At 30.5% G+C, this 23063-nt stretch overlaps 1 protein-coding gene across 1 annotated transcript in view; it reads right to left on the minus strand.

Annotated features, from left to right (window-relative positions):
* The window catches only part of Gycbeta100B (guanylate cyclase soluble subunit beta-1-like), a 98353-nt gene extending 75523 nt beyond the window's left edge, over positions 1-22830 (minus strand). The window contains exons 1-3 of the mRNA XM_075378418.1: positions 22665-22830; positions 2995-3068; positions 446-546 (exon numbers count right to left, since the gene is read on the minus strand). Coding sequence (XP_075234533.1) covers positions 446-546; positions 2995-3068; positions 22665-22667 — 178 coding nt within the window. The 5' untranslated portion in view covers positions 22668-22830. The remainder of the gene's footprint in view (positions 1-445; positions 547-2994; positions 3069-22664) is intronic.
* Positions 22831-23063: the final 233 nt, after the last annotated feature.

Consider the following 23063-nt stretch of genomic DNA (forward strand, 5'->3'; position numbering starts at 1 on the left):
TGCGAGATCACTTTTCATGGTATTATGACTTCAGATTTACGAACAAGAAAAATACATATGAAAAAAAAAAATTGTTTCGGTTTTATGTATAATCTAAATTTGGTTATTAAAATAAACAAAAGAAAAACGGATGTATACGATTCTTATTTTGAATTAATAAAACCAATTTTCATTATAAATAGAAATGGCTTTCCAACTAACAAAAAATCGTTACACTTAAAAATCAATCTCTTACTATGAGAAATTCAGACATTTCAATACGATTATAAAATCTGAAAGTCTACTCGGAAGAGATTTAATATTAAATAATCAAGAAAAAAAAAAAGATTAATGTAAGGTAATAGATGGAAAGAGAGAATCCTAGGAAATATATTAGGTCCGAAGTTTGAAAATTATAAAAATATTTTAAGATCGTATGAGAAAATTTTGTATCAATTTTACTTACTAAGAACATTAACAGCAGCTGCAACTAAGTTATACGTAATTTCATCCTCATATATTTGTCTCACTAAAAACTGTCCTTCCATAGCAACGTCCGCATCTTTCCTATGAAAAATAACAAACAGATAAACGCACTAAATTAATTATTTCACCAAAAAAAAAATAAAAAATAAAAAAAAAGTGAAAATACACAAAAAAAAATTTTTATTGATTATATTTAAAAATTATTTTATATTTTCTTAATTTAATAAACCGCGCCTACGAAGATTGGTCACGTAATATTTATATCATACACTATTTACGATATTTCGACTCTTGAAATTATTTATATGAAGTAAAAATAAAAGAATAAATAGTAAATATTAAATAAATGCAGAATTAATTATTAATTAATTGTTAAACAATTCTTTTAGGAAAAAAACGTTAAAAAAGTTTTTAAAAAAATAAATTGTACATGTAAAATAAAATTTAAGTTACAAAAAATAGATTACTGTAAAACTTATGTGAATTTTTTGAGTGTTAAGTAACATCATCAGCAGATTATACGGAAAAATTTTGAAAATAAATATGTTAAAAAAAATAAATATAAAAAAAAAATACTAGCAGTAGAATAAAGTACGTAATAAATAAAATAATAAACGCTTAAAAATTAGGAAAACATTCTAAATTATATCATCCAGAAGGTTCCTGGTTCGAATCCCAGTCAGGTATTTTTAATAATTTACATATATTTATACAAGGGTTATTTTTTTCAAGGTCCGATCGGTCACGAAATTAAAACCACAGTGAAAATAAACATTTATTTGTAACAAGTACTTACTTACATAGTTACGTTATTTTTCTACATAGTCGCCACTCCGATTTAGACATATGTCGCAGCGTGGTACCAACTTTCCAATACCCTCGTCATAGAACGGAGACGCCTGTGTTTTCAGCCATGTTTCTACGCCGGTGTGCAGCTCGATGTCTGTGCCAAAATGTTGTCCTCCTAGCCAGCGTTTTATGTGAGTAAAGAGGTGAAAATCGGATGGAGCCAAGTCCGGGCTGGATGATGAGCGATCAAACACTTTGCAACGAAAACGCTGCAGGAGCTTCTTTGTTACAGCTGCAGTGTGCGAATTTCGTTCATGATGATGATGAGAATTACTCTCAACTTATGATTGGTTAAAAAACAAAGAATACGATTGGTTGGAATTTTGTGTCTGATAATGATAAGAATTACTCTCACCTTATGATTGGTTAAAAAACAAAGAATACGATTGGGTAGAACATTATCAGGCACAAAATTCTACCCAATCATATTCTTTCTTTTTTAACCAATCATACGGTGAGAGTAATTCTTATCATTATCAGGCCCGAAATTCCAACCAATATGAGGGTTATTTTTTTTCTAGGTCCGATTGGTCTCGAAATTAAAACCACAGTGAAAATAAAAATTTTTTTATTTGTAACAAGTACTTACTTACATAGTTACGCTATTTCTCTACATAGTCGCCACTCCGATTTAGACATTTGTCGTAGCGTGGTACCAACTTTCCAATACCCTCGTCATAGAACAGAGCCGCCTGTATTTTCAACCATCTTTCTACGCTGGTCTGTAGCTCGATGTCTGTGCCAAAATGTTGTCCTCCTAGCCAGCGTTTCATGTCAGTAAAGAGGTGAAAATCGGATGGAGCCACGTCCGGGCTGTATGGTGGGTGATCAAACACTTCTCAACGAAAACGCTGCAGGGGCTTCTTTGTTACAGCTGTAGTGTGCGGCCGAGCATTGTCATGGAGAAAGACAATGCCTGATGACAACATTCATCTTCGCTTATTATGAATTGCCCTTCGTAGACGTTGAAGACCTTTTTGTTCACATGAAACGCTGGCTACGAGGACAGCATTTTGGCACAGACATCGAGCTGCAGACCGGCGTAGAAACATGGCTGAAAACACAGGCGGCTTCTTTCTATGACGAGGGTATTGGAAAGATGGTATCACGCTGCGACAATTATCTAAATCAGAGTGGCGACTATGTAGAAAAATAGTGTAACTATGTAAGTACGAGTTACAAATAAATTTTTTTTTATTTTCACTGTGGTTTTAATTCTGTGACCGATCGGACCTTGATAAAAAATAACCTTCGTATAATTTCTTGGCGTGATGTATTTTTCATTCCATATTCCCAAATACAAGCTTCTAGTTCTGCATCGGTTACTTTAGACAAATGCTTAACCACCGTCTAAGTCGCTTAATTTTTCCACAATCCTTAATTCTACGACCCTTCTATTCAAGAAAAGGAACGACATAGAAGGGATATTTTCATTCTTTATCCTTAAGAAATTCCTACATGTTATTAGCTTTCTGGCAATCAATTATTTTCAATATTAATTATGTAGATCTTTATTTTGTTAAACAAGTTTTGTTTATTTAAAAATATTTTAAAAAAGCTAAAGGTTTATGAATAAACAATTTGACTGAAAATAAAAAAAAAGTTAAACATTTATAATAATAACTTAGATAATTACAGAATTTAATATTTATTAAAACGTATTATTAAAATAGGACTTACTTGATTTTTTCCCATTTTTCTTCACCAAACGTTTTAAGAACGAGTAGTTCAAGGGCATAATTCACAAATCCGTACTGAAAAAAAAATTGTATAATAATAGTTATTTTATATATAAATTACATAAGTAAAGAAAAGTAACTTGATTTGGTACGTCTTACCCAAAACATAGAATAGACAGAAATTCAACTTAACCTTTTTAAAGAAATAAAGGAAAAAACCGGATTACAAATTTCCATAGAAAAATCAAAATTCATGACAAAAAATATATATAACTTCACGAAGGAATCAAAAAATAGAGAAAGGAAACGGAATAACTAAAGGAATCTATTACAAACGCTTCTCCACGCTTTTCCTAAATTAAAAAGTTATACAATAGTTAGACCCAAAATTCTATTGGATTGTTTAAACCTAAACAGTAGAGGAGAAGTTACTTTTATACGGTTTTGAATACTAGATCGCGGATACCGGTGTTCTTTGGTGGTTGGGTTTCAATTAACCAAGCATCCCAGGAATGGTCGACCTGACACTCATACATATCATCCTCATTTATCCACTGAAATAATAACTGAACGGTAATTCCCGGAGGCTAAACAGAAAAAAGAAACTGCAGGAGAAATTGGAAAAATTTGAAAAAAGAATGAAACCAAAAGAGAATAAAAAGTAATTCCGAAATACACAAAAAACCGCAAAAGATTTAATAAAAAGAAAAAAAATAACCGTATTGGAGTGATACCAACTCGGCCTTCCATCTGGGAGTCTCAGGTTCGAATTACGGAGTCAAACATGATGTTTTTCATACGCTACAAAATCCCATTTCCATATTCCCACATACAAGCTTTCCTGTAAGCTTATGTGGTGAACTAATTCTTCAGGAAAAAAATGTGTACGAGCATCTTTCAAGAACGGAAAAAATAGAAATTTACTGGGAAACCTTAGAACGTTCTCTGTACAATCCAGATTTATCCTCTGCGATTTATCTTTGGATCATTGAAGGAGGCACTGGGAGGAAAGCGATTCCAGAGCAATAAAGTAGAGGAGTTCCTCCGTGATTGGTCGTGATACGTCCTCTATCATTTTATGAAGAAGAGATCTAATCTCTATACGATCTAATCTCTAAAAAAGAGATCTAATCTCTTTTCTATGAAGAAGAGATCTAATAAGCGCTCTATACGTCGAGATAAATGTGTAGAACTTCAAAGTAAAATATCGAATGCGTTTAAAGTTCCTGCTATTCTTTGGATAAGGCCTAAAATATATCTAAGTAAAGTTTTTTCTTATCATCAACCATTGGCTCGGGGTTCGAAAAAATTGGCTTTCGAAGATAAAAAAAAATCAAAGCTCCCTTAAAGTGGTCGTTATTCTTGTAAGCACCTAAAATCTTTGTCTGAATCAATTTTTTATATGACCAACTCTTACAGCTAGGGATGATCAAAATGTTTCTGGAATTGTAAGAAGATGGGAGCTTGTCGCGTCCTAAACATGTGAAACTTTTTTCAGATGCAACCATTGACGTATTGAGTAAATCTGACCTTTTTCTTAACTTTGTTACATCATTAAGTTAAGAAAAACGTATAATTTATCCCCTACTTAGTACCGGTGAAATCTACCTTCGCCTTCTGTCGTTCCGAAAGGGATTTTTTTGGAATTGATTTTCCAATTGTGTTTAATTGAAAATCTCTTTTTAGCACAATTTATAATCAGAAATTTATTAATGAATTTATAATTAATGTGTCTGCTTTCTATTTATTATTTTTCAACCGCAGATTCGTTTGACTATCTAAATAAATAATATATTCATATCGGAATATAATTATATATTTATTACAGAAATCATGTTAGCTGTGTTATTCTATGATTAACAGAGAAGGGATTGCTTCGGCATTTTCTTGGAAAAATCAGGGAAAACTGTATAAAACACACGAATAGAGCAACGTAATCAAATAAAACTTAATAAAAAAGATAAATAGTTGTATTATATAAAATAATAATGCAAGTATTTGAATATAATAAATAAATAAATAAAACTGGTACAAAATGTAATAATAAATTTAAAGAAATTAATTAATAATTATTTCAGTGTATTTACAAGCTAATATTTTTTTAGCCATTATTAAATAGGATGTCAATTAAATTTTATTTTTAACTTGAATATTGTAAATAACACCAAAAAAAAAAAAAAAAAATTCTGGTTTCATGATATAATTTGTCGTTGATTGAAAAAGAATCGCTTTATATCGGAAATAAGGTATTTAATGAGATAAATAAATAAATTATTGACAGTTCAAGAACTCTGAAAAGAGTTTATAAAGTTATTAAAGAGTTAATTATTGTCTGAATATCCTTTTGAAATTAATAATTTCATTAATTGAAATGATTTCTATTGCCATTGAGTATTTAAATTATTATTTTTTTTTCATACTAATTTTTAATTCATTTAAATTGTCTATTTTTTATCCCTGAGGTACAAGTAAAATACATTCTATTCAGTAGTATAAATAATAAAACGATTTGGTTTATTTTTTTTTTGTATTTTTGCTATTAAGACCAGTTGTGATATTTTACATTTTTAATCTATTTTACTTGCTTTCATTAAAAACTTCACAACTCGTTTTAATCTGGAAGTTTTCTCGTAAATATTTTGTTAAATTTTTTTTTTAATTTTAATTGTGTGAAGTGAAAAACGTTTCAACGGTCTTATTAATTAAATTTTAAAAATTTATTAAAATCCTATTATTTTTCTAAAGGAAAATCTTTTTAAGTAAATTATTTAAAATTTAAATGCATATCATAATTAATTTCTTTTCTTGTAGGATAAAGTACTGAAATGCGTACAAAAGTAGATCTGTTGACTTGTTTGATACGAGTATCATTGAATAGAATTATTGATTAATTTTTTTTTAACAGTGAATAAGCTATTTTTTAAAAGAAAGGGTGGTCATTCATAAATACAAGCGCATGGGAATTTTTAACATTTTATTACTTTCCCAACGAATATAGGTAGAATAGGAGAAATATATTATAAGGGAAAGTTTGGTGATCACGTCAAAAATGGGGTATCGGTTTTTTTTCTTTACGTTTTAGGGTCTAACTAGTTCATCTTTTCCTTTCTTTATTCCTGTTTAGCCTCCGGGAATTACCGTTCAGGTATTACTTCACAGGATGAATGAAAATGATATGTATGAGTATAAATGAAGTGTAGTCTTGTACAGTCTCAAGTCGACCATTTTAGAGGTGTGTGGTTAATTGAAACCCAACCACCATAGAACACCGGTATCCACGATCTAGTATTCAAATTCGTATAAAAGTAACTGCCTTTACTAGGACTTAAACGCTGGAACTTTCGACTTCCAAAATCAGCTGATTTGGGAAGACACGTTCAATACTAGACCATCCTATTTAATATTTACAATTAATTAAACCAGCAATTGCGACTCCCTCCGGAAAAGGGGGCGCCTTCAAAACTAGGGCCCCTTTGTGGCGTATTCGTGCTAGCCTATGAAGCGCTAGCACCGAAAGGACTTCAGCGGACGATCTGAAGGGGAATTACATCGGGGCACAGGCTTTAAAAGCCTAGCCTCCCGCGGTCGGACCAAGAAATGGGTTTGAAAACGCTGGTCCAAACAGATATGGAATGCAAATCATAAATCCGTCCATAAAATATAGTAAAACTTGAAACTTAATACCCGTCATTAAAATAAACCCTTAAACACGCCCGATTACAGAATCATACGGCAGAAAGGGACAGTGTCCAGGCTCTGCGATTCGAAGGGTTGAATTTATGAAACTCCCGCCACTTTTGCGTTCCGTAGACCATCCTGGTGGGTTAAACTAACTAGTTCATCTAGATCAGTGATTCTTAATCTTTTTAACTCCACGACTCCCAAAAAGTAAAAAAAAAAAGAAGAAAATATATGAGTATTTCACGACCCCCAACCCGATGAAACCTTTCTTTTTTTCTTTTTCCTGTTTAGCCTCCGGTAACTACCGTTTAGATAATACTTCAGAGGATGAATGAGGATGATATGTATGAGTGTGAATGAAGTGTAGTCTTGAACATTCTCAGTTCGTCCGTACCTGAGATGTGTGGTTAATTGAAACCCTACCACCAAAGAACACCGGTATCCACGATCTAGTATTCAAATCCGTGTAAAAATAGCTGGCTTTACTAGGACTTGATCGCTGGAACTCTCGACTTCGAAATCAGTTGATTTGGGAAGACGCGTTCACCACTAGACCAAGCCGGTGGGTAACCCGATGAAACCTAGTTAAAAACTATTTAGCTGCGTTGGTAATGACGGGTATGAAGGGTATACCCGTCATGCATGTACGAAGGGTATAAACATGAGCAATTTACAGGTAACGACGTGTACGCGCTCCTTGTAATTTAGTTTGCTTGCATAATACTCGTCGTGAGAGCGTCATATTCGAACATGCCTATGATACGTTATAAGAAGTCGTACTCTTAGCAGTATAAAAGAAGCGTAAAGGATTTCAGAACGTCAGTTTAGTCTCGAATGTGATGCCTGAGTCTGGTGCCTTTATTTAAGATTTTAAAAGCGTCCATTGAAAATAATAATAATTGAGGTTTCGGTTTTTTAATGTGTGGTCAAACGGTGTAACTATTTGTTGTTTTTCAATTAAATTCATATGCAAAATGGATAAATTTATGAAAAACCGCAATGTACTATCGATATCCAGTAAATCGATCGGTAAAAAGACAAGATTGTACAATGACAGTTATTTAAATTATCGTTTTACCTCATCGGATGGAAAGCCACAACGCGTTGAAAGCCATCAAAATTAATTCGATACTTGGAAACTAAACTACCGGATCATAAAAGTAAACCCGTGGATTTTTTCGAAAGAAAATTACATACTTTGAGAAATCAACAAGCTTCGATTTTTAACAAGTCAAGCCATATCGATAAAAGTATAGTTGAAGCATCTTATCTGGTAGTAATAAGAGTAGCTATGATCTCCCAACCCCAGACAATCGTATAAAACCTCATATTGCCTGCTGCAATCGATATCGTCAGTGTTTTAGAAGACGTGGATAAAGCAAAAAAATTATAAAACTTCGCTTTCTAACGACACAGTATCAAGGCGAATCGATGACAACGCTGCTGATGTTCGCGATCAGATAATTCAGCGAGTGAACTTTTTAGTATTCAATTTGATAAATCAACAGGTGAAGCAAACATTTCTCAATTCTTATGTTTGTGAGATGTAATTGCGATAGAGATAGATCAATTAAAGAAGATATTTTGCAAATAAATACCTGGTTATGCAACAGGACGATGTCTTTTCCATGTTTTTTTATGAAGTTACTAAAAACTATAACATAGATTGGACAAAATGTATTGCAGTATGTACTGATGGTAAAATGACGATAACAGGAAAAAACAATACATTTTTAAAAGAATTAAAAAATATCGTCTTATAGCAAGCGGAATGGACGCATTGCTTCCTTCACAGACATGCTCTTACCACAAAAAAATATGCCGGAAAATCTCAAAGAAACTGTAAAGCAGTAAAAATTGTTCGTTTTATTCAAAGACTACTATTATAGAATAGCTATTTGCTAAAAAGTATGAGATAAATGGGTGAAAAGAAAAAAATTTCTTCTTCTCAATACAGAAGTTAGATCGTTAACGGTTATCGCGGGGGAAAGTGTTAACCCGATTATTGGAATTGCGAGATGAATTAATTATATTTTTCCAGGATGAAGAAAGGTCATTCTCAGTGGTTTTACAGAATAATGAACGTATGTTGCTGTTGGCTTGCTTAGCTGATATATTTTCGCGTTTAAACGACTTTATTGTAAATTTACAAGGACGTGATAAAAATATTTTATTAATGACAAAGTTCATGCTTTTATTAAGAAGTTTTATATCTGGATTATTCGCTCTCAGAGCACAAAAAAATTGATTTGTTTCCATTCACTTCCGATTTTTTTAGATTGAGAAAAATTTGGTTGAAGAAGACTTATTTGTTACTTATTCACCACAGTTTGGGTAGCATGAAGATTCATTTGTTCCTGATGAGGTAGGGGAATCCCATTTACGGACAAAGTGTCGGACTCGAAACAGTTTCCGCTAATTGTTATTAAAGTGTATATGTATGGCTGCGCCCTACCGACTAAACCTAAGCACATCAACTCTCCATCCTGGGGTCGGATCCGGGAGGCTCCAGGAGGTGCCTTCGGGCAAGAGTGAATCCGGAGTCTCCGTGCATCATCACTGCCGTACACCTGCGCAAGCGCGGACAAACGACGGCTCCGCAGGGAGCTGTCCTTCACTTCCCCCCTCCGTCTTCGGGTCGCGTTCTTCAGCCTTCCAGTCGATCTTCCCATGCTGACACTCAATCCTGACGCCTTAGTCTCTAATGTGGGGATCTGTGAACGGGGGCCCGCACAGGGTGTCAGTCTTCTTCACGAAGGGACGAGGGAGTCCCGGTGTCTCATCACTACCGCCCATCAGTGCAAGCACCGACGAACGGCAGCTCTGCAGGGGGCTGTCTCTCATCCTCTCGCCGCTCCGTCGTCTCGACTTTTCCGTTGAAGAATACTTGTAATAAAACTGGTTATTGCATGAAGATGCATTTTCGTGAGATAAAAATTCATTTGGCGGAGTATTTCCGGGAAGATAAAAATGATTTCTCGTTGAGATGAGTACCGAATCCATTTAAAAAATGTTTTTGCAGCTGCTAAGTTACCAGTTGGTATTCACTACCGGCTCATCGAAACGTTTGAAAAATAAACACGGCCGTCATTTTGTAATTTGGAAAGGTATTTAATTCCTGATTTTTTGCTAATTTTAAAACTTTATTACAAAGACGCTTACCAAATATTAATCGGATTCCTCAATCCGAACTTGAGATATAAATTTTTTTATAAAAATAAGAAAATGGCGGACAGTGGGAGAACGAAAGAGAAATCGCCATTTTTCCCCAGGATATTTCCTGTTTAGTTTTACAAGTAGAATCCGAAAAAGTATACCCACCATTTTACAAACACTATGTATAAACCACCAAAACACAGTAATTATACATACGTTAAATTTACTTTAATAATTTCAAATAACCGCTTTTCGCGATATCCAGCATCTTCAGTTTATATTAAATTCTACTTTTTTTTAAATTAAAACTTATTTCGTAATTATTTTTTAATTTTGTTCCGGAATTATAATATTTTAAGTTTACTAAATAATTTTCTTGAATTTTGTATGTATTTATAATTTCGTATAATATAATACTGTTGAATATCCATAATTTGTACTCATCTATTATGTAATTATATATATATATATATATATATATATATATATATATATAATATGCTGTTATATATTTATTAAGGTTTTGGGTTTTGTTTTATAAGCTAATGATTTAATTTTATGGCAAGTACTTCATACAAGTGGCTTAATCGTGAGTATTAAACGATAAGTCTGGTATTCCATGTATCTAGAGCAGTTATAAATATTCATGCGTTAAGGTTTTAGAGGCTTAGTATTACCTTACTTAGTATTACCGCAGTCCAATAAATTTTAATTTTTTATTTTCAACTTTTTATTTTGTCACAGTTTTATTTATTGTTTAAATTAAATATCAAGTTTTTTTTAAACCAATTTCGATAAGTGACACGTTTTTAATTTGATTTTATGTTTTACCGTATAGAAGGTTTTTGGTTATAAGTTTTTACCTTATAACTTAAGATTAAACTTTAAGATTTATTTTAGTTATAAAAGTTGTTATAGCGTAACTGTATTCAAAATATTTTCATATAAAAATTTTAGATGATGGTATAACAAAAACTTATATATTTATTTAAAAAACACATTCCAAAACCCTTACTTCACGCACGGTAGTAGTGATTTCATATTATTTCTTTGTATTCCGTTACTTATTTTCATCAAAACGCTGTTTTTATCGGCTTTACATTTCTAGTAAACATTTCATATATTTAGGCTGTGGTGTTTTGGGCCAATACAAATTTTAAAAAGTAAAAGTATATATAAAAAAACACATAAAATAAAATCATTTTATAAAGAATAAATACATTTTAAAAACGTATTAAAAACAAACAAAATGATAAAGTTAGATTTTTTAAACCTGGAGAATATTTTTTTTTTGTCTTCAGCTATTTGACCGGTTTGATGCAGCTCACCAAGATTCCCTATCTAGTGCTAGTTGTTTCTTGTTTTTTAGGAGAATATTTAAGAATAATATATGTTTTAGATAGTTTTTTTTAAAGGTGTCATCATGGTATATGTACGATTAGTATTTGCAAAGTTGATATACCCAATAATAATACAAGTAATATGTATATTGCTCTTATTATAACATTTGTAAGGTTTTTTTTTAAATGATATATTTTAGGGTAAAAATGAAATTCATTTCGTTTGTAAAGATGAAATATATCTTATTTCGTTTTAAAGGTTTTTAATCAAACTAAGTTTTCTACTTTTTACTTCCTTGTACTTCTAGAAGGAAGAAATTGCGATAAATCTCGGTTTTCAGATTTCAACGGAAATATCCATTTTGATCATCCCTGAAACTATTTTGACTAGTTTCGGGATGACGTCTCGTACGTATCTCGCATAACTCAAAAAATATTAGCAGAATGTTAAATTTTGGATTTAGGACTGTTGTAACATCTACTAGTTGTAAACCTTCCCTTATAATTGCAATTAACTGTACCAAAAGTGCCCAAAAAAGTCCAAAATCCAAAAACTTTGGATTTTTAACTTTTCCTTAACTGCAGTAATAAGTCCTCATTGACAGATTTTCAATGATATATCATAAGTGGTACTTATTTTAATTGGTTCCAGATACAAGGGGAAGGTATATCGGCGAGAATCCGACTTCATTTTTTTAAACTTTTTTTAATTTAAATATATTGATTTATTAATAATTATTAACCTGTGATTGTAAAACAAAATTACAATAAAAAATAATTCAATAATAACAAAAAAAATCTGAAAAAGTATAAATATATGTAATTTAATAGGCGTACAAGGAAGTGATGTGGTGCCCACATCAGATTTGAAAAAAAAAAAAAAAAAATTTATTTCTATGCATAAAAGGATTTTTGTCATTTAAAAGAATTAGGAGTTTTTAGAATGCAGAAGTTTAGCCAGATCTTCGTTTTATGAAAGTTAACGTTATTTAGTAAAAAGAAAATGAAAAAAAAAGATATGTTCTTTGATTTTCACATAATTTATTTAAAATGACAGCTATTTCAGTGCACAGTAACATCATCAGGTGGATTTTAATCAAGTTAAGGTTTCATCCATCGATTAAATGTTATTTATATGAACTGAATTTTAGTTAATTTATAGTTTTACTATTTCCATGCGTCAATATTAACATTTTTTGTACTGTAAAAATGTTGATAAGTAATGGTTTTTTTTAGAAACAAAACCATCTCTTATCTACTAAATATAATTTAAAAAAAAAAAACATTTAGAACGCTTTCTTGTATTACGTGTGTTACAATTCTATAATATTCTAAATAGCGTGAATCCTTATCCTATAGTTTATTCGGACGGCTGTAGGAACGTTAATTCTGTTTGTTGTGCTTTAGTGGTTGGTAATCGAACATATAGGCGTTTGGCCCTCCCACCACCGTCAGTGTTTTTTGTTGCGAGCTGTATGCTACGAGTATTAATAAGGCCTTAAATATAATTTTTTTTTTTACCTCCGGGTCCACAGTTAAATATTGCTTCAGAGGATGAGATGAACGATTTATAGCATGCGTGAAAATGTTATGCTGATCGGGATTCGAACCCGGGACCTCCGGGTAAAAGGCCGAGACGCTACCATTCGCGCCATGGAGACACCGGCTTAAATATAATTAGCCCGACATTTCGACACTTACTTGTCTGTTGAAATTCCACGAGTGACTTCCAGAATTGCAAAAAATTGCAAAGGCGATTAGTGATATGTACTTTCTAATTTTCTGATTAGCCACCGGAACCACGGTAAGGTATTACTTCAGAGGATGATACGTATGAATGTAAATGAAGTGTAGTCTTGTACAGTCTCAGGTCGATTATTCCTGAGATGTGAAGTTAATTGAAACCCAACCACCAAAGAATACCGGTATCCACTGTCTAGTATTTAAATCCGTATAAAAGTAACTGCCTTTACTTAGTGATATGTACTTCAAACACCGTGTTGTCTATGAAATAAAGTCTATTCTCTGAAATGACAGCGTAACACAACTGTGAGGTTCTGTTGGATCCTCAGTCTTATTGGAATTTCAAGCAATGAGCGCGCTGATAGGAAAAGAGGCTTATTTCCAGCCTCCTTTCTCTAACCTTTTGTATCTGATGATCTTGTCTGTTTTCTGAAAAGGGTGGTCCGTGATGAGCGGCAATGCGAATGGAATTATACCATCTACAATAAATTTCGTCCAGTTAAGGACACTGTATTATCGTGGAGTTCTTCATTCAGAAATAACTATCCAGAGGAGTTTATTATTTACCCTTTGCGATTAGGGTACACTAAGCTCACTCATGGATATTTGATGATTCAGACCGGTGCACCCGTTTGTGTTCGCTGCTACTGCCAACTAATTGTACACCACATCCTTGTTAATTGTGTCTATTATGCAGCATTTTGTCGGAAATAGTTATCTCCTAACTAGGAGATAACTTCCGAAATGTCTTAGGAAACAATGAGACGATGTTGTCGATTGTTTTACGATTTCTTAGAGCCGTTCGTTTATATTCAAATATTTGAGTGTTGTAAAGTTTGTTTCGGCTATTTATGCCATTCGGCGTAAATGGCAGATGGTAATTTTATTGTTTTAATTTATTTTATTAATGTAATATTTCATTGTGTTTTATTTCGCTTTTAGTATACATTCATAGGAGTTTCTCATTTATGGTGTGTTTTTATTATTACTGGATTTTATTTTTTAATTGTTAATTTTGAATATTTATTTATTTACTGTATAAATATCTTGTTCGAACGCTGATAACGACACTGTACTGTGCCCAGGAAAAAGTGCGACATGATAATGCTCAGCCGTGCATTGACAAGGTTTAATCATCAAGGCTTTTGTGAAGTTTAAGATTCATAAGAATTTTGTGAATTTGAATGTACTTCACATCCTCTGTACTCACTAGATATGACGTCCTGTGGTTTTCACTTCTTTCCACAATTAAATAGGGATGTTAAGGGTTATCATTTCATCATGGATGATGAACTGAAGGTCACAAGAGGTCATGGATCAAGGAAAGGACTGCAGGCATTCTTCCGTGACAGAATAAGAAAACTAGATCACAGTTGGGGGAAACATGAAGATGTAAATAGTGATGATTGTACGTATATATTTATGGGAATATTTCTTTATTTATTTAGTACATAACGGTCGTTTGCAATAAAAAGGGGAGGTGTACAACTAGATGTTACAACAGTCCTAAATCCAAAATTTCAACATCCTACGGCTAATCGTTTTCGAGTTATGCGAGATACAGACGTCACGTGGAGACTAGTCGAAATGGATTCAGAAATGGTCAAAATGGATATTTCCGTTGAAATCTGAAAATCGAAATTTTTCGCCATCACAATGCTTTCTTTACTGCGTACAAGGAAGTAAAAATATATTTTACAATTAATTATTTTAATTTATATTTATTATTTTTTATTCATACTTTTCATTTAGTAACGATGTATTACAACTTAATCTTTTTAAATTACAATTTTTTCACGACAGTAATTATTTTAAAATTATAAGTGATTTGAAATTATGTTTGAATTTATACCTTTAACCTGGATCTAATTGATATATATTTATATATGTGTTATATGATTACACAAATAATTATATAAGTATTATTATTTAGTTTTAATAAATCTTTTTTTTTATTCAAATTACCTTTTTACATTATTTTCCTGAGAAAATTAGTGTAAAATTTAGGGTATGAAGGGCATATTTGTAAAAAAAAATTATAAAAACTTCAAAAAAATCAATTACTAAAAAAAAGCTTTTTTTAAAGTTCAAATTTTTGAAGTTAGCGCCAAATTAAAAACCTACATTACTAAAAATTTACTAATTATTAATTTGACAGTAACTTCAAAAAAGGGAGAAATTTAAATTAAAGAATAATCAGTATTTTTTTTTTTAAATTGATTTTATCGTTTAAAGAAAATTATTTTAATTAAATTACTGGCAGAATTGTAAAAAAACTACCTGTATGAAAAAAGATGTTGGGAAAAGATACCTATAACTTATTAAACATATAAAAAGCTGGCAAAGTATTGCATGAGTTTCCCGACTACGCCGGTAAAGTTTATATTTGATGGAAGTATAACTTTTATAAAATAAAGTATAACTTTTATAAAATAAAGTATAACTTTTATAAAATAAAGTGTAACTTTTATAAAATTAATAAAAAAAAATTTGCTTCTCTTTTTAAATATAGCTTCCAAAGCTACTTTAATTTTCATAACCCTCTAAATGATGAAGAAAAAAAAATTTTAATAATAAAAATTCAAAGAGTTAGAGCCAAAAAACAAAACAAAAAAAAATATTTTTAGACAGGGAACCAATTTTAAGAAAATTTTTCTAAAATATTCATATATAGGTTAAACTTCCAAAATTTTCTTTGGTAAAGTTTTCTTTAAATCTAACACCCCTTTCAATAAAGGTTAAATAAGAAAAAAGAAACTTTCAAAAAAAACTTTTTGATTTTAGATCCGGGGGTTTATAATTAAAAAAAAATTGTATACATTTTATGATAAATTTATATATCAAGTTAAAAAAAAAAAAAAAAAAAAAAAAAAAATATTAAAACCCTAGGGCGATAGGGCGAAAGAACAAAAAAATTATTTCAATTTTAAGAGTTGGTGGTTGATTTTTTGAAGTTTTTTTTCGATTATTTATATATGCATTGTATTTAAAAAATTTGTTTTGTTAAAGATTTCTAGAAAATGCCTCTGAAGAAAATCGAAGTTGGTTTTTTGCGATATCCCACACCCTCTTAACGTATTTTGTGTTTTATTTCGCTTTTAGCAGACATTTACAGGAGTTTCTCATTTATGCTGTGTTTTTTTTATTACTGGGTTTTAGTTTTTAATTATTAATTTTGAAAATTTATTTATTTACTTTATAAATATCCTGTTCGAACGCTGATAACGATACTGCCCAGGAAATAATGCAACATGATAATGCTCAGCCGTGCATTGACAACGTTTTTGTGAAATTTAAGATTCATAAGAATCTTGTGAATTTGAATGTAATTTCACAAAAAATTATCATTGCTCCGTATATTTGACTCAAATTTGAAGAAAACCGGTTCGGTTAATCCTGAGATATAATGCTTAAAACAGTGCCACACATACGTACGCACATACATGCGTATGTTTTTTTTTGGGTTAGTTGTATTACTAATTTCGACCCGAAAACGTATACATTTGAAAAACCAATACTCCATTTTTGATATGATCTCACTTTTTTTAATTGAGCTAGCTATTCTAACAATACAATGGTAAAGCATCCATTCTAGCTCTATTCGTTGGGGAAGTATAAAGGGATTAACAGAATCGACATTATATATAACTACTAATGAACGTGAGCTTTTTTGTCCTGGAGTTTGAGGAAATTTCTTTTTTTACCTCAACTTTTCCCAGTTAATTTTAAGATTTTATTTAAAATATATTTTTTATAATCCAGTCCTGTGTTAATAAAAAAAAAAAAAACATAAAATATTTTTAAATTTTCGAATGATCATTTCATTTTTCCTTATTCAAATTGTATGGAAGACATTTATTTTACGGGACTATCAGAAGACCTTTCAATTAAAAAAATCATCAGAAACGGTTCATATGATAACAAAGATGACTGAATATATACAGAATGATTCAGGAGGAAATGGAAATAATTTAAGAACCGATTCTATACCTTGAAATAAGGAAAAAAGTTTATACAAACATATCTGAAAACGCTTTGTTATCAAGTTACGGTTAGCGAGCGAAATATTTCTTCCTGTTTTCAGTTCCCCCAGTGAAATGAGGTCATACGGAAATTTTTAAGGCGTTATATAAGGTCTAAACTTGATGGTTTCATATGTTTTTTGACCTGAAAGATGGAATAAAACAGGTCATAGAATTGTATTTTTCATAGTTTTCATGATATACAACGTAAACCAGATTACTTCGGTGACGATGAACACTTATGAAGTAAACCAATGTATTTATCTCTCATAACTCAAAAACGATTAGCCGTAAAATATTGAAATGTTGGAGTTAGGAGTGTTGGAATATCTAGTTGTGCACCTTTACATTTGTTTGTAATCAATTTAACCAAAAATGTCCAAAAAAATTGGATTTTGATTTTTTCTTAACTGCAATAATAAGTTCTCGTTGAGAGCTTTTCAACGATATATCATAAGGGGTACTTATTTTCATTGGTTCCAGAGTTATAGCCAAACAAAATTTTAATTAATGAAATATTTGGATCTTACAAGGAGAAGGCACATCGGTTCGATCCAACTTCATATACATATATTTTAAAAAAATGTTTTTTTCTTTTTAAATTAAGATGTAGTGATTTATTAATAAATTATTAACCTCTGATTGTAAAAAACAACATACAATAAATAATAATTCAATAATAACAATAAAGAACAAGGACGTAAAAACAAATATGAAAAATGATCAGAAGTAATTAGTGAAAGGAAATTTTATGTAGTTTTCATTTTAATTCAAAAATTTTTACACAGGATAATAATTATTAATAAATCAATATATTTAAATTAAAAAAAAGTAAAAAAGAAATATATGTATATAAAGTCAGATTCCGCCGTTGTGCACATGGTTACGGATCCGACACGTTCTCATTTACATTACTTGAGCGACGTGAAACAAAATGAATATATAAACTAATATAAAATGCTGACACGGATACCACAAAAAAAAATGAGATGCAATGTGGTGTCCATTACAATGCAATATTGTCAGTGTCCACTTTATCAAAGAAATGGAGGATTGTATCTCACTTTCAAATGAAATAAGTTTAAATTAAGTGCAGAAAAAAATGTGTATATGTATGTAATTTAATAGGCGTAAAAGGAAGTCGTGTGGTGTCCATATCAGATTTTTTAGGTTTAAAGTAAAATCTTTGTTAAATGATTAACTAATATTGCGTACATGTTATTGTGAAAATTTTTGGAGAATTTAATTCTGAGAAAATTGATTTAATAAAATCTACGGAAAACAAAAATAAAAATATCAGTTTTTATTATGAAAAACAAAACTTAACAGGAAATTTTTTTTTTTTGTCTTCAGTCATTTGACTGGTTTGATGCAGCTCTCCAAGATTCCCTATCTAGTGCTAGTCGTTTCATTTCAGTATAACCTCTACATCCTACATCCCTAACAATTTGTTTTACATATTCCAAACGTGGCCTGCCTACACAATTTTTTCCTTCTACCTGTCCTTCCAATATTAAAGCGACTATTCCAAGATGCCTTAGTATGTGGCCTATAAGTCTGTCTCTTCTTTTAACTATATTTTTCCAAATGCTTCTTTCTTCATCTATTTGCCGCAATACCTCTTCGTTTGTCACTTTATCCACCCATCTGATTTTTAACATTCTCCTACAGAACCACATTTCAAAAGCTTCTAATCTTTTCTTCTCAGATACTCCGATCGTCCAAGTTTCACTACCATATAAAGCGACACTCCAAACATACACTTTCAAAAATCTTTTCCTGACTTTTAAATTAATTTTTGATGTAAACAAATTGTATTTCTATCTGAAGGCTCGTTTCGCCTGTCCTATTCGGAATTCGGTCCTGCTTCGTCCGTCTTTGTAATTCTACTTCCCAAGTAACAAAATTCTTCTTCCGCCTCCATAATCTTTTCTCCTCCTATTTTCACATTCAGCGGTCCATCTTTGTTATTTCTACTACATTTCATTACTTTTGTTTTGTTCTTGTTTATTTTCACGCGATAGTTCTTGCGTAGGACTTCATCTAGGCCGTTCGTTGTTTATTCTAAATCCTTTTTACTCTCGGCTAGAATTACTATATCATCAGCAAATCGTAGCATCTTTATCTTTTCACCTTGTACTGTTACTCCGAATCTATATTGTTCTTTAACATCATTAACTGCTAGTTCCATGAAAAGATTAAAAAGTAACGGAGATAGGGAACATCCTTAACAGGAAAATGTTACGGATTTGTAAAAATGAAATCTAGCTTATTTTTTTATAATAAATTTAGGCATTTGTGAAATTAAAATGTTATAATTTACTTTAAAAAAGACCGACTGGGGTTTATACTATATATTTTTTTTCCTGTCTAGCCTGCGGGAATCATCGTCAGGTGTTACTTAAGAGGGTGGATGAGAATGATATGTAAGTGAAGGGGTTTATACTACTATATTAATCTAACATAAATGTTCGAGATTTCACCATTGACATCGATATATTCTTCAACTTGTCTTCTTATATCTTTTGTCTCCAACCTAGTGACATCTACGCGTTCCTTGATGAGGGCAATAGCAATTTAGGATGCGAGCGATCAGTTCATCACGTGAGTCCTGCATTTCATCCTTTCCCGTAAACAGTAATCTGATTGAGTAAGGTGATCTAGGTTGGCGAATTACCGGCCCAATCCATTTACCAGTAAATTTTTCAACTAAGAATTTGTCTTACTTCATTCGTGAAATGAGTTGATGCTCTATCGGTTTGAAAGTACATTTCAATTCGTTTCGCCAGTGAAAATGTTTCAAGATCTGTAAGAATTTCATTATTTAAAAATATCACATAATTAACTCCCGTGATACGTTGTTCTAGTATGAAATTACCTTTTAATTGGCTGTCGATCATGCCATACCAAATGATTTTCATCGAAAATCGTTGCTGAAAATTTGATTCAAATCCAATTCTAATGTGAATTGTTTATTGTAAATTAATACTGTGTAAGTAAATGAAAATATTTTAATTTTTCAAAGGTCTAAATTTATTGTACAAAATACAGCTGTTTGTTGTAAGCTTTACAAATCCATAATATTTTACTTTTCCGTCTAGCGCTATAGCTTTACAAGGTAAAGCATTGTAATCGGTCCAATTTGGGCTTATGCTGTTTTCACCGGATCTTGACGTTATGACACCTAAGGAACTCAAAAAAGGGATTGAAATTTTCCGGATGTTCGTATGTATGTTCAGTGTCGCCCTCTAAAACACCTTATATCTTCAAACTACTTGATCGATTGTGACCAAACTTGGCCAGATTACTTCTATATATATGCATTGATGACATTAGATTGTCAACTTAAAAATTCAAGCGGGTGTAAGGCTGTAAAGCAAGATCACCTTAGTATTTCGAGATTTCACCTAATTAAGGTCTTATTTTTCTTAGGCGCATTTGTTAACAATTAAAAAATAATATTTGAATAAAAAAATTTTGCAAAATCGCATACCTACCAAAAAATGCTCTAAATAAACTAGCGGCTAAGAGAGTATACTGCGTCAATAGTACCCCCTCTCATCACAAGGAGCGGTAGTGTAGCGCTGACGTACAGCTACTGTAGTCAACTGCTATGTTGTGACGTCACAGTTAAGCGGTAGAATTAAATAAATGAATAATATTTAAAGTGTAAAAAAGTATTTAAAGTGGCCGCTAGTACCGCCACATCCACACGAATGAAATAAGGTATGAGCTCTCGTTTTAGTTAGAATAATTGAATTAAATAAACGAAAAAATATATTTAAATAAAATGATAAATATTTTAAATTAAGTTGTGTATGCAAGCCAACGCCTCAAACGGGGACAACCCGAGTGGGGCATTCCCGTTGGGACTCGGTCTTTTTCGCTCGGGGGTGCGAGAGTCCCCGTGCCTAAATACTAATAATTAAATCAGATATTTCTTACGGGGTTTTTTTAAGCCGATCAAGAATATTTCAAAAATTAAAAGTGTTTAAGAAGAAAAAACAATAATACATCTATTTCTCTGTTTAGAAAAATCGACTGTTATTCATTTTTAAATTAAATGTAAATATTTTTATAAATATCGTTTGATCTATTCATCGATACCAAAGACTAGTTTCTACTGCTGTGAAAAAATAGAGGAAATTTTATTCTGTTTAAAATTATTAATTCAGTTTTATTTATTTTGTGAACTGAATGTTTGAATACTGTTATATGAAGTCAGAATTATATTGTATGATAATACTCAAAGAATTAACAACCACCTCATGTAGTTTTGAAAAAAAAAATAATGAAAAAAGAAAGTTAAAACTAATTGATATCAAAAGATTTGATTTATCAATTTTGCAGCGATGACGTTGAATTAAATAAGAAATGTGCTCTTTCAAAACAATATAAATATTAGATTATTAGAAAAAATTGAGTTTTCATACATTAGAGCACAATCTTGATATTAGCGAAAGATATCTAAAAAATTTCTTAAAAAAATATTTCTCTGATCGGAACGATATAATTTTTTTTTTTTTTTATAAAATTAGAATACAAATCGCCCTTTTCTTTTTGAGATTTATTATAAAAAAAAAGTTTACTAGAAGTATAATATTAATAATAATATATAAATATACATTTCGTGAGTAATTCATAATCAATGTCAGTAAAAACTGCTGAAGAAAATTGATGAAAGTGTATACATGTACTTATATGTATAAGTGCACATTAAGAATGAATTAAATTTTTTTTTTAAATTCAGAGTTTAAAGGGTTAAAATGAAATTTTATATTTTTATATTCTCGGTAACAAATTAAAATATCAGCTTGATTTTTTCTTTGTGCAATCTTCATGTGAATTTCTAAAAAAACTGATTTTTAGATTTTTCAAAATTTGACCTTGAAAGTGGTGAAGAAGTAAAAAATTAACCATATAGCACGGGTGAATCCGTGATTGGAATGTTAGTATATATTTGTTTTAAGAAAAAATAAATCGTTTAAATTTGTATTAGCAGTGATAAAAATTTATTATTATTTTCTTTTATTGCAAATGTCTAATTAGAATTTTTACTCTTATAAAAAAAAAACGTAATTATTATTACGTTTTTATTTTTATTGTATTTTATTTTAAGAATAAATAATAAAAAAAAACAAATATTTGAAAAACAAATCATTTTAGATTTATTTATTTTTATTTATCGATTCAAGTTTTTCGTGATTATATACGTATATATAATCTGAAAAGTTTTGTGTTTTATAGTCGATTTACAATAGAAAAAATAATTGAGGCTCTTGTCATACATTTTTGGTGGGAGTCAATCAAGCAAATGTGATAAATACTTGTGTTATTATTTTGTAAATGTGTGCGCGCGCTCGCTCGCTCGCCCGTTATATGCATTAACGGGGCACACTATCGTTGTGATTATGTCTTTTCATAAAAAAATAAATAAATAAATAAGTACAAAATGGGTTACATTGAATTTATTTTTTTTCAAATATTTTTTGCAAATAATTATTTTTATGTTATATCAAAATTAAACAAGAGTTTAAAAATTATAAGTTTTTAATTTTTATTAAAAACAATCTCTTAGCAGAAAATATAAATTACATTATTATTTTTTATATAAAAATAAATAATATTTAATTTTTTTCATATTGTACTTAATTATAAGGCATGTTTTTAAAATCAGATTATAAAAAATGAATAGACTATATATATATATATAAATAAAATTTACTTACCATTTTGCAATTTTTCTTGGAGTTATTTTTTAATAATTAATAAATTTAATTTAGAATGTCATCATTAATTATTTGATATATATGTTTTTCTTTATAAAATCATCTTCATTTTTCGTAAAGTAATATTTACTTACTCGCAGTAAAATAAATATGTGGTATCACTACGACAGCCAACTCACGACTGGAGCGGCGCAGTCGGTTACACTTTTGTCATTCCATCGATCTCAGTTTAATTCTAGATTTCACCGAGAGAGTGTGTTGATATCTTAATAGTATCTTAAAATTTTATTTTACTGTTCATTTATTTATAATATTTTCAATAAATAAGTTTTCTCTTTTTAAAAAATATTTATTTTTAAAGAATAAAAAAAAAAAACTTAATATAAGCTAATTAAAAAC

Source organism: Lycorma delicatula, chromosome 11 (genome assembly GCF_047948215.1).
Source record: "Lycorma delicatula isolate Av1 chromosome 11, ASM4794821v1, whole genome shotgun sequence".
Classification (NCBI taxonomy): Eukaryota; Metazoa; Arthropoda; class Insecta; order Hemiptera; family Fulgoridae; genus Lycorma; species Lycorma delicatula.